We start from the raw sequence: 13,706 nt of genomic DNA on the forward strand, positions 1-13,706 counted from the left end.
GCAGGAACACAATCCATTTCATTGGACTGATGTGGCTTCTTTTAAATGGCTTGTAATCACAAAAGGATTGAGGTATGAGTGAAGGTCAGAGGAATTGAAACTGATAAGCCTTAAAATGAGGGGTCTTACTTACTTAATGCCTCGTGCCCGACGCCGGCCCCTTAGGCCTGAGTAGTAGTAGTAGTACTTACTTACTTATCAGAGTACATATATGTCACCACATAAAACCCTGAGATTCATTTTCCTGCAGGCATAATCAGCAAATCTATGGAATAGTAACTATAACAGGGTCGATCAAAGATTAACTAGAGTACAGAAGACAGCAAACTGCAAATACGAATATAAATAAATAAATAATGAGGGCATGAAATAACAGGATAAAAAGTCCTTAAAGTGAGGTCATTGGTTGTGGGATCATCTCAATGAATGGGCAAGTGAGTGTAGTTATCCCCTTTTGTTCAAGAGCCTGTTGGCTGTAAGGTAGTAATTGTTCTTGAACCTGGTGGTGCGAGTCCTGAGGCTCTTGTACCTTCAACCTGATGGCAGCAGTGAGAAAAGAACATTGGCCTGGGTGGGGAAGATCTCTGATGATAGATGCTGCTTTCCTCTGACAGCTTTTCATGTAAATGTGTTCAATGTTGAGCTAGATCCACTTCCTTTTGCAGGTTTTTTCCATTCAAAAGCATTGGTGTTTCCATACCAGGCTGTGACACAGCCAGTCAATACACTCCACTACATATCTGTAGAATTTTGTGATGTCATGCCGAATCTCCGCAGACTCCTAAAGAAGTAGAATCACTGCTGTGCTTTCTTTGCCATTGTATTTATCTGCTGGGTCCAGGACTAAGTGGAGCAGAGGTGATTGATGACCTCCCCTCTCCATTGTCCCCTGAAGTTATTGATATGGTTGGAGTTCATCAATGCTTCTGCAGTCCATTGTATCCACTGTACAGGGGATTGGCCTATACAGTTTCACCAGAGCCCTGTGGGCTGGCCTTACCCGTTTACACCTCTCACAATGGGGATGTAGTGTTGGACTTTGAGAGGCAAAATGAGGGGTCTGGGGAGACCTTTGAGAAGTGTACAAGATACTAAATTACCCAGCAGAGGTTAACCTGCTTCAGAATAAACCACAGTGGCAGAGAAAAAACTTGCAATAACATACACCTATCTCGTTGGTCATTCCCAAGTACTTTAATTTGGAAGTGCAGCCCCTTCAACTTTGTATACCGTTTTGCATACATTAATTCACAAGCAGCAGTGAAATAATTGACCTTTTTAGAGCTGCTCTTCCTCCTACTTCACTATCCTCTACTCCCTCTAGAATTAATTGTTTTTTAAGACTAGATTTTTTTGTGAGATTTAAGAGCTGTGAAGCCAAGATGGAGTTAAGTTGCAGATCAGACATGAGTTCATGGGAAGGTTGAATAAGCTCAGCATGCAGAATGGCTTCCTCATTTATTTCATTTGGATTTAGATATGTCGATACATTTGGGAATCTACATGCTCAAATGAATTAGTTTCTGATTTTTTTTCCACTGTAAACCCTTTTTTGTTTCTGTTTAATTTGTTATACTAGAATATAATTTGTATTTCTTCCCTCTCTGTTTAGGATGGTTAGACCAAGGCTAACCATTTACGTTTGTCAGGAATCGCATCAAGTCCGAGAGCAGCAGCATCAGAAGCATGAAAATGGCGATACTGTGAACAGTTCTTTCTATGGTAAATACCTTGAAGTTATCCTGTGCACCTGAAATTGATGTCACTTGCTGCACTTAATATAAACTTATTCTGCAAGTTATCTATAAATGAGAAAAATTCATCCCTCCATTCTTTCTTTCAAGCCACACTCTCCCAAACCAACCAAACATAATGGTACTCAAAAAGACAGATTTTAAAAGTTGACTGCACAGCTGCCAAATGCAAGTTCTTTGATTTATTTTTAAAACTTAACTGTATATCTTTGTGTAAGTGACAAATTGGAAAAGGGGGAGTTCTCTGCCACTTTTTGCCTTACTCCCTCAATAGAGACTCGTTTCTGACCTCCAGAATGATCCACCACACAGTTCTTAACTCAAAACACTGCTTTGAAGCTTTAGGAATAGAGCATGTTGTGTTTGTTACTATGGTGCTTGACTAATCTTGAATTTAGAATTTCACTAACTTGCCACGTCTGTTCTTACCCTGCTCCCTATTATGTTTAGGAATTACCTAACGTTTGCAAGCCGAGGTGAGTTGCTCAGACTGAGAAAATGCTAATTACACAAATGCTAATTCAGCAATGGAAGGGGCTAGAGTTGGGCAGTAGAAGGAACAGCCAGCAATATGATCTGGACCAATTACTAACAATTTCCTACCCCTACCTTGAGATGGAGGTGATCTGTTGTTGGGCAGCAAGTGTTATGGAACACCCACATGTCACAAACACATTTGAAGTTCCGTTTTTAAAGCAAACTGCTGGAAGAACTCAGTGGATCAGGTCACATCTGTAAAAGGAAATAGATAATCACCTGGAACTTCACCCATGCCTAAGGAAGATGTAAAAATGTTTGTCAGGGCCCCCAGAAACCTTCTCTGCCTCCCATAGCAGCCTGTTAAACATCTCATCAAGTATACCCACCTTTGTGTCCTGTGTGGAGTCTCACAAATGAGTCATGGCAGGAGTGTTGGAAAAATTGACCATTGGAGAATCAGAAGATTTGAAAAGAGTCTGGGCAACTGGGAGTTGTATTCTTGGAGTATTTGATAGGTGACTGAGTTTGTTGTTTTGAAGTTGCTGAGACCAGAGTAATGGAGACTGGATGACTGTTGCACAATTTTGAATCATCAGTCCTTTCCCAAACCTTTTTGGATTTGAGCCCCCTTGACTTCCAGACCAGAACCCCAGCATCCCCTCTCCCTTTCCCACCATTACATAAAATCTATAAAGAACTTTCATTTACGATGAACAGTGAAAGAAAATGGGTGCTGTAAATCCAAAGCTGCTGCTGCTTCTTGTTATTATTATTCAGATCTATTCAATGCTACAGATAAAATTAATTTATTTAATTACAATTAAAAACAATTTTCATCAACAATTTTAGAGCATACGTTAATAGTCCAACTATTCATTACTTTCTTGCTTGTTCATGTTTCAATGAGATGGATGGGCTTGGTGCAGTGATATCAACTTCTCAACGTCAGGCTGAATGTCACTCAGAAGAGTCCTAGATCTCCATGTTTAGTAACCTATGGTGTTTTGGTTGCTTTGAAAGAATTTAGGCAACTGCACTGAAACTGTGTTCCACTAAATATGATGTTGCAAAGGCAATAAAGAAAATCTTGACGATTTTCCACAATGCAGATAGTGTTCAGAAATTTCTTTCTGCAATCAAAAGTCTTGATATGATTTTTTCTTAAACCTTGGCTTCAGCTCAAAGCATTTTGTAGCAAGATCTCCATCCATCCTTCCTGTTAATTCCTCATTACAAGTGTTCAGGAATAGATTTATTATCCAATCTGGAATTTAAATCAAGCGAAGATCCTAAAATCTCTCTGACAAGTCTTTATGCTGCTCACCCAGGTGGGTACAGTTTACTTGATGTTCATCACCAGGTAGTCTTTCTTTCTCTTCCAATTGAGACTCGGAAATTATAAAAGGTCACGACAGCCAATGTTGCACTTAAATAGGGTTAACTTGGACAGGAAAGTGGAGACGACCTTGATAAGATTCACAACATTTCCTTGCAATTGACAATTGATTTCATTAAACTTATTTAATAATTGTGACAAATAAGCAATATCATGTCTAATACTACTGAGTTGATTACTGAATGAAGCATTTGAATCTTCAAAGAATTTTATCACAGTTTCAAAAAGAGCTTAAAATCATTTCAGGAAGTTTCCTTTTGAGAGCTATCTGACTTCTGAGTGTAACAGCAAGCATTCAAACTGTTCATCATTCTCAATACAAAGTTCTCAAAATAGTCAAGAAATCAGAGCATGGGACTTGATTTTACTTATTGCTGTGATAACAGTATTTAATGATTGGTACAGCTGATTACTTCAATATTTTGAGGCAAGATGTCTGTGAATTACACAGTGGTAAATATATTAGGTACGATTTTTTTCAAGAAAGTAATAACCCCACCATGGCTTCCTGTCATTTACGGCGCCCTGTTTGTTATATGAGCAAGGATGTTGGTGAGTGAAATGTCCTTCTCCTTGAAAGATTGCTCAACAGCCCAAACTATTGACACCAGCTTTGTGTCTGTTTCTAGTTCCCTTGCAAATAACAACTCTTGAGCCATGCTTTCAACTTTTATGAAGCAAACATAACCACGAAGCAAAGATTCCTTCCCAGGCAAATTTGACTCATTCAACTACAGAGCAAATTCTGTTGCCATAAGTATGTTGCACAATGTGTCTTCCACATTCTCAGACATTTCATCTATTTATCTTTGAACAGAGTTGTCGCTGAGCAGAATCACTTTAATTAAGCAAAACCGTACTCAGAACCTCCCTTACTGCTGCCAGAATCAGTTATTCTCCAATTGTAAGGGACTTCCCAGATTTAGCAATGAATAATGAAATATATGAAGCATGCAAAGTCACTGGAGAGACATTGAATCTGGTGATATAGAAGTCTTTATTCATCACAGCAAGCAGACATTCTCATGGAGACGCTCCAATTGAGTCTCACAATCTCAAAAGTACATCACATATTTATACCCTTTTGACCAGGGGTCCCCAACCTTTTTTGCACTGCGGACCGGTTCATTATTGACAATATTCTTGCGGACCGGCCGACCCGGGGTTGGGGGGAGGTGGTAGGGTTGCCAACAGACAAGAGTAGCAGTCAAATATGTTGTGTTTACCCCGAGAAAGATTACAATGAACATGAAGCCTTGCGCTGGCACCTGTGTGCGCATGCGTGACTTGCGTATGCGTATACGTGCCGATTTTTTTCTTCAAATCATTTATGGCGATTCTGTTCGGGGGGGTGTTAATCACGACCGGAATATAGGTGATAAGTGGCTAATACACTCAATTTCGTTTCTAAAAGGGTTTATCTAACGAATTTAATATTAAACACACAGCGCATATTTTCCTCGCATGAATATAGTGATAAGTTAGTTATCAGGGGAGCTCGAAGTAAGTATTGAACGAACTTCCAGTAGAAGTGGTAGACGCAGGTTCGCTATTATCATTTAACGAAATATTGGATAGCTATATGGACAGGAAAGGAATGGAGGGTTATGGGCTGAGTGCAGGTTGGTGGGACTAGGTGAGAGTAGCGTTCGGCACGGACTAGAAGGGCAGAGATGGCCTGTTTCCGTGCTGTAATTGTTATATGGTTATATAAGTCACTTATAAGTCAATAGCATCATAACATTTTAAGTAACATTTGGATATTAAACACACAGCGCATATTTTCCTTGTATGAACATATAAAATCATTGCAACAGACCAATATCGCCGGATCAGTGGGAGCCCTGGGCTTGTTTCCCTGCAACAAGACGGTGCCATCGAGGGGTGATGGGAGACAGTGATACTCGAAGGGGGTTCCTTATGTCCAGTCTATTCCGCAATTTAGTTTTCGTTGCATTAATTGCAGAGATATGTTGGAAATGGAAGCAACGTTTTCAGTGCTTTCATGACTATCAGGATATATAGCCTTGACTTTGATCCAGAATGCTGGCAGAGATGTTATGTCAAACATACTTTTCAGCCCACCATCATTTGCAAGCTCGAGGAGTTGATCTTCCCGCGCTGACATGGATGACGCGTGCGTATTGACCTCGCGTGCATTCAAGCTCAACAGTGGGCGTGACAGGGAATGAGGAAAGGTGCAGCTGACTCATATCGCCAAATCATATCGTTTCCTCACGGCCTGGTAGCACATGCTTTGCGGCCTGGTACCGGTCCGCGGCCCAGTGGTTGGAGACTGCTGCTTTTGACCGATAGGTGATTCAATACAGTTTCGAAAGTTACAATGACATCATTTACATCAGTACTTTTGGTTGACAATGATTCTTTTGAATTGCATATCGACAGTGGGAGATACCTCTGAATGTTCAAGTACAACTGCAAATTGCAACCTTCCCTGAACTTATTTACAATGGTATAAATTACTTAAATCATTGTTGCCTGGATTGCTGCAGGGCAATTAACACAACCCCATTGGCTTAATGTTTGGCTGATGCATATGCAGACATCTCACGGTCATCATTTTGCAAATGATATATCTTAGTATTTGGGCCAATTTAACTTCAATTTACTGCTTGCAATTTACAATAAGAACTGAAGATTAATTCTTGCTTGAATTAGTTTCTGCTACATTCACATAATTCCAGAATACTCCTTAACAGTGAAGTGCTGGCGAATATATTTTCCATTTCTAAAAGAGATGAGATGATTATGTGATCATTGTAATCAATTATAAGGCACTGCAGATCAACTACTTATAACTGCTTATAATTTATTTCTTAAATTAAGCCTGTAATCTTTCTGCTGCCCTTCTTGCTACCAAACGCCCCCCCCCCACCACCCCCTTTATCTTTATCAACCCCCTTAGAAACTCCCACCATCCCCAGCGAGGCCATATGGCCCACTTTGGGAACCACTGCCTTACACCAACAAATTAATATCTAAGCAAATGACATGTTCATTGCATCATCATAGCAATTTACCTTCATTGACAATGTTACCCTGACCACAAAAGCAAAATCCTTCCAGTTTGTTAAAACCACACCAACCTCTAATGTATTAATGTCATTAGACTCCTTTCACAAGTGGTTGCAATCAAACCCAATCAAATTTACTGTCTCTGCTCTCCGTCTTCACAATCACAAGACACGTATCTTTCTCAGCATCACTTTCTGTGGGGAGCAGGTACATTATCCCCTGACCACCTGCTTATCTTGGAGTGGCTTTTGATTACTCCCCTAACCAACAGTCATCAACTCCTTCAGTTTTCCTCAAAAACCAAGGCTCCAGTGATTGTTGTCCATAGTTTCACCAGTATAACCTCATTGGCTAGAGTGCCATAATTCTTCTCAAGAATTGAATATTATAGCCTTGTCTGGATTCCTCAAATTTTGTTGATAAACAACTACCGTCAGTCTCAAGGCTAATCTCTGGAATTTGAAAGTCAACCATTTCAGTGGTACCAGTCCTTCCATTGAAAGTATGGAGCGATGTAAAGAACAAGATCTCCATGATCTCTTTTTTTTGGATACAAAGCCAGCACTTTCGACTCCAGAAATGCGAAGAATCTTGGAGGATAGCTTGGGCAAAAAATACGAACACCTTATATCAGGAAAGTAATATTTTAAGTAAATAGGAGCCAAAATTAATAAGTGATGCTGTTAAGATGTCAATTGCAGAGAATAAACAAGGGCTCAATGATTCAAAATGTAAGTCGCTTGGAAACTTGCTGAAATTCTTGGTTGTCTTCCACTGAGGAGAAGTCTTGACATTATTCACTAGGTGGCACTAACAAGGCCAGTGTTTTTTATTGGTACCTAATTGGCCTTGAGCCACTTTCTTGAATTGCTGCAGTCCTTCTGCTGAAGGTCCTCCTGCAGTGTAGATGGAGAGTGAGTTCCAGGGTTTAAATCCAGCAATGATAGAAAACTGGCAGTATATTTCCCGGTAAGGATGGTGTGTAACTTAGAGGGGATCCTGCTATCCATACACCTGCACCACTTGTTGTTCTCATTGGTGGAGGTCATGCGCCTGGGTGAGCGACTACAGTATATTTTATTTATGGTACACACTCCAGGTACTGTGTGCTGGTAGCAGAGGGAATTAAATGTTTGAAGTAGTTGATGGAGTGTCAGTTAAGTGGGCTGTTTTGTCAACGTCCCAGATGGACGTTGAGATTTGTTGGTAAGCAGAGTATTCTATCAGTCTTAGCTTGTGCCTTGCCTTTGGTGGAACTGTTTGGCCATGTCAGAAAGTGAATAACTTATCACAAGGTACCCTTTCTTTAACCAGCTGCAATATTTTATGATTGGTCCAGTTGTGTGTCTAGTCAGTGGTGATTCCCCAGGATGTTAATGGTGTGGAACTCGGTAATGATAATGTCATTGAATATCAATGATAGGTTGTTGAACACACTTGCTGGAGATGGTCGTTGTCTGCAACTTCCTAGTATTATTTTATAATGGACTACTAAGTGGCCCACTTATCAGTCGATGATCAAATATTGCTTTGGGTTTGGCTGCCTACAGGTATGAGATGGTTTATTTGAGGAATTTCAAATGGAAATGAGCACAGTGCAATCATCAGTGGACATTCCTACTTCTGACTGTATGATGGAAGAAAGGTCACTCATGAAACAGTTGAAGATGATTGGGTCTAGAAATCTGCCCTGAGGAATTCCAGCAATGTTGTCCTAGGGCTGAAATGATTCGTGTCTGACAACAATAACCTTCATTTTGTTAAGACCATAAGATATAGAAGCAGAAGTAGACCATTTGGCCCATCGAGTCTGTTCCGCCATTCAATCATGGACTGATCCAATTCTTCCAGTCATCCCCACGCCCCTGCCTTCTCCCGATACCCTTTGATGCCCTGGCTAATCAAGAACCTATCTATCTCTGCCTTAAATGCACCCCATGACTTAGCCTCCACAGCCATTCATGGCAACAAATGCCACAGATTTACCACCCTCTGACTAAAGTAATTTCTCCGTGTCTCTGTTTTAAGTGGACGTCCTTCAATCCTGAAGTCGTGCACTCTTGTCTTGGACTCTCCTACCATGGGAAATAACTTTGCCATATCTAATCTGTTCAGGCCTTTTAACATTCGGAATGTTTCAATGAGATGCCCCCTCATTCTCCTGAACTCCAGGGAATACAGCCCAAGAGCTGCCAGACGTTCCTCATATGGTAACCTTTTCATTACTGGAATCTCTGAACCCTCTCCAACATCAGTTTATCCTTTCTAAAATAAGGAGCCCAAAACTGCACACAATACACCAAGTGTGCTCTCACGAGTGCCTTATAGAGCCTCAACATCACATCCCTGCTCTTTGTTCTCCACCTCTAGAAATGAATGCCAACATCGCATTCGTCTTCTGCACCACTGACTCAACCTGGAGATTAACTTTTAGGGTATCCTGCACAAGGACTCCCAAGTCCTTTCGCATCTCTGTATTTTGAATTCTCTCCCCATCTAAATAATAGTCTGCCTGTTTATTTCTTCCACCAAAGTGCATGACCATATACTTTCCAAAATTGTATTTCATTTGCCGCTTCTTTGCCCATTCCCTAAACTATCTAAGTCTCTCTGCAGGCTCTCTGTTTCCTCAACACTACCCGCTCCTCCATCTATCTTTATATCATCGGCAAATTTAGCCACAAATCCATTAATCCTATAGTCCAAATCATTGATATACATCATAAAAAGCAACAGTCCCAACACTGACCCCTGTGGCACTCCAGTGGTAACCGGCAGCCATCCAGAATAGGATCCCTTTATTCCCTCTTTCTGTTTTCTGCCAATCAGCCAATGCTCCACCCATGCTAGTAACTTCCCTGTAATTCCATGGGCTCTTATCTTGCTAAGCAGCCTCATGTGTGGCACTTTGTCAAAGGCCTTCTGAAAATCCAAGTGCACCACATCTGCTGCATCTCCTTTATCTACCATGCTTATAATTTCCTCAAAAAATGGCAGTAGGTTAGTCAGGCAGGATTTTCCTTTCAGGAAACCATGCTGGCTTTGGCCTACCTTGTCATGTACCTCCAGGTACTCTGTAATCTCATCCCTAAAAATTGATTCCAACAACTTCCCAACCACTGATGACAGCTCTATAGTTTCCTTTCTCCTGCCTCCCTCCCTTCTTAAGTAGCGGAGTAACATTTGCAATTGTCCAGTCATCCAGTACAATGCCAGAATCTATTAATTCTTGAAAGATCATTGTTAATGCCTCCACAATCTCTCCAGCTACATCCTTCAGAACCCGAGGGTGCATTCCATCAGGTCCAGGAGATATATCCACCCTCAGACCATTGAGCTTCCTGAGCACTTTCTCAGTCATAATTTTCACTGCACGTACTTCACTTCCCTGACACCCTTGAATGTCCGGTAGACTGCAGATGTCTTCCATTGTGAAGACTGATGCAAAATACACATTCAGTTCCTCTGCCATCTCAGCATCTCTCATTACAATACCTCTAGCGTCATTTTCTATTGGTCCTCTATCTACCCTCAACTCTTTTTTTACCCTTTATATACAAACGTTTGTACTTAAAAAAGTTTTTAGTATCTTCTTTGATACTAGTCGCCAGCTTCCTTTCATAATTCATCTTTTCCTTCCTATGACCTTTTTAGTTTCCTTCTGCAAATTTTTAAAAGCTTCCCAATCCTCTATCTTCTCGCTAGCTTTGGCTTCCTTGTATGCCCTCTCTTTTGCTTTTACTTTGGCTCTGACTTCACCTGTCAACCACAATAGTATCTTTCTTCCATTCAAAAATTTCTTCTTATTTGGAATATATCTGTCTTGCACTTTCCTCATTTTTCACAGAAACTCCAGCCATTGCTGGTCTGCTGTCCTTCCTGCTAGTGTTCCTTTCCAGTCAACTTTGGCCAGTTCCCCTCTCATGCCATTGTAATTTCCTTTCTTTCTTTCTTTTCAAATCTTTTTATTATTATTATTATTCAAAAAAATAACACGAGTACATTGAAGTAAGCAACACTTACAATGTCTCAAGGAAAAAAACATTATTTTAAAGATTGAAAAATTTTTGTGATAATTAAAAAAAACCCTACTAAGCAGAAAAGTGGGGGCGGGGGGGAACCCCCATTAGGTGTACAACCCCGGAGCCATGCGTCATACAAAAAGCTTCCAAAGATAAACATCAAACCGCCAGCAAGAAAAAAAATATACCAGAAATTTACAATTAGATCATGGAGAAGATCTACGAATTAACTAAGATGATAATAACGGGTAAATGAACCCCATCTTTTCTCAAAATCAAATACAGGTTCAAAGGTTCAACTTATAATTTTCTCCAAACCCACACACCTCTCCCACTGGGTCCCCTCCCCCACCCACTCCATCTGTCTGTCACCCACACACCCCTCCCACTGGGTCCCCTCCCCCACCCACTCCATCTGTCCATCACCCACACACTCCTCCCACTGGGTCCCCTCCTCCACCCACTCCATCTGTCCGTCATCCACACACCCCTCCCACTGGGTCCCCTCCCCCACCCACTCCATCTGTCCGTCACCCACACACCCCTCCCACTGGGTCCCCTCCCCCACCCACTCCATCTGTCCGCCACCCACACACCCCTCCCACTGGGTCCCCTCCCTCCACCCACTCTATCTGTCCATCACACACACACCCCTCCCACTGGGTCCCCTCCCACACCCTCTCCATCTGTCCATCACCCACACACCCCTCCCACTGGGTCCCCTCCCACACCCATTCCATCTGTCTGTCACCCACACACCCCTCCCACTGGGTCCCCTCCCCCACCCACTCCATCTGTCCATCTTTTTCTTTTCTAATATTATTATTATTATAATTTTTCAAAAATAACATGAGTACATCGAAGTAAGCAACACTTACAATGTCTTAAGGAAAAAAAGCATTATTTTAAAGATTGAAAAATTTTGGTGATGGTAAGAAAAAATCCCTGCTAAGCAGAAAATGTGGGGGAAAAAAAACCATTAGATGTACAATGCTGGAGCCATGCTTCATACAAAAAGCTTCTAAAGATAAACATCAAACCGCCAGCAAGAAAAAAAATACCAAAACTTTACAATTAGATCGTGGAGGAAATCTATCAATTAACTCAAGTGATAATAACGAGTAAATGAACCCCATCTTTTCTCAAAATCAAATAAAGGTTCAAAGGTTCGACTTCTAATTTTCTCCAGACTAGGACATAGCATCACTTGAGAGAACCATTGTGACAAAATGGGAGCCGATGTACCCTTCCACTTCAACAAAATGGCCCTCCTAGCTATCAGTGTAACAAATGCAATAACATGTTGGTCAGGCACAGAGATACCAGGGATATTTTGAGGAATTATTCCAAAAAGCACAGTTAATTTGATAGGTTGTAAATTAATTTTAAGTGCTTTAGAAATAGTCAAAAAAGCTGACTTCCAGAACTGCTCCAGTATAGAACAAGACCAAAACATGTGTGTCAGTGTAGCTGTCTCAATTTTACATCTATCACAATAACTATCAACATTAGGAAATATTTTAGACAGTCTCTCCTTCGTCAAATGGTAACCATGTACAATTTTAAATTGAATCAGTGAATGACTAGCACAGATCAAAGAAGAGTTAACCAGCTTCAGAATCTGCGTCCAATCCTCCGTCATAAAGATCAAGTTGAGTTCCTTTTCCCAATCTTGTTTAATCTTAAATAAAGGACGCTTATCCCATTGTAATAATAAATTATAAATTCTTCCAAATAGAACCCTTCGTCGAAGGGTTCATACACATAATAGTATCTAACAGGTCAGCCTCCAATATGTAAGGAAAATTACTTAAATATTTTTGTAAGAAATGTCTAATTTGAAGGTGTTGTAAAAAGTGTGAGTATGAAAGAGAATATTTATCAACTAATTGTTCAAAAGACATCAATCTATCTTCTTTAAATAAATCCAAAAAAGAATTAATACCTTTATTTTTCCAAAGTAAAAAAATTGGATCACTCAAGGAAGGCTTAAAAAAGTAATTTCGATAAATTAAACTACAAAGTTTAAATTTTTTAAGATTTAAAAAATTACGGAGCTGCAGCCAAATTTATAAAGAATGCTTAACCACAGGGTATAGGTTTAAATTAGCAACTTTAGCTAATTGTATAGGTAAAGCAACTCCCAATAACAAAGTTAAGTAAAACTGTTTCACAGCTTTCAATTCCAGGTCTACCCAAATTGGCCGATCGTTCTTATCAACCCAATATAACCAAAAGGACATGTATCGCACATTAACAGCTCAGTAATACATTCTTAAATTAGGCAAAGCAAGGCCTCCATCCTTTTTCAACTTTTGTAAGTGACATTTACTAATTCTTGGTCTTTTATTATTCCAAATAAAAGATAAAATAATAGAATCAATCCGATCAAAAAACTTTTTAAGTCAAAAATACAGGGATATTCTGAAATAAATATAAAAATTTTGGTAAAATCATCATTTTAACTATATGGATACGACCGACAAGTGAAAATGTAAGTGGACTCCATCTACGAAGTAAATATTTCATAGAGTCTACCAAGGGAATGAAATTGGCTTTATAGATATGTAAAAAGGAAAAGACTGGTAAAGACAAATGTAGGTCCCCTACAGACAGAAACAGGTGAATTGATTATGGGGAGCAAGGACATGGCAGACCAATTGAATAATTACTTTGGTTCTGTCTTCACTAAGGAGGACATAAATAATCTTCCAGAAATAGTAGGGGCCAGAGGGTCCAGTGAGATGGAGGAACTGAGCGAAATACATGTTAGTAGGGAAATGGTGTTAGGTAAATTGAAGTGATTAAAGGCAGATAAATCCCCAGGGCCAGATGGTCTGCATCCCAGAGTGCTTAAGGAAGTAGCCCAAGAAATAGTGGATGCATTAGTGATAATTTTTCAAAACTCGTTAGATTCTGAACTAGTTCCTGAGGATTGGAGGGTGGCTAATGTAACCCCACTTTTTAAAAAAGGATGGAGAGAGAAACCGGGGAATTATAGACTGGTTAGCCTAACGT

General features: G+C 40.2%; 1 protein-coding gene across 3 annotated transcripts in view; it reads left to right on the forward strand.

The window, feature by feature from the left end:
* tfcp2 (transcription factor CP2) overlaps positions 1-13,706 on the forward strand; it is a 133,072-nt gene that overhangs the window by 81,489 nt on the left and 37,877 nt on the right. For all 3 annotated transcript variants that reach the window (XM_072249631.1, XM_072249630.1, XM_072249632.1), the window contains one exon: positions 1,613-1,722. In XM_072249631.1, coding sequence (XP_072105732.1) covers positions 1,613-1,722 — 110 coding nt within the window. The remainder of the gene's footprint in view (positions 1-1,612; positions 1,723-13,706) is intronic.

The sequence above is a fragment of the Mobula birostris genome, chromosome X, assembly GCF_030028105.1.
Source record: "Mobula birostris isolate sMobBir1 chromosome X, sMobBir1.hap1, whole genome shotgun sequence".
Lineage (NCBI taxonomy): Eukaryota > Metazoa > Chordata > Chondrichthyes > Myliobatiformes > Myliobatidae > Mobula > Mobula birostris.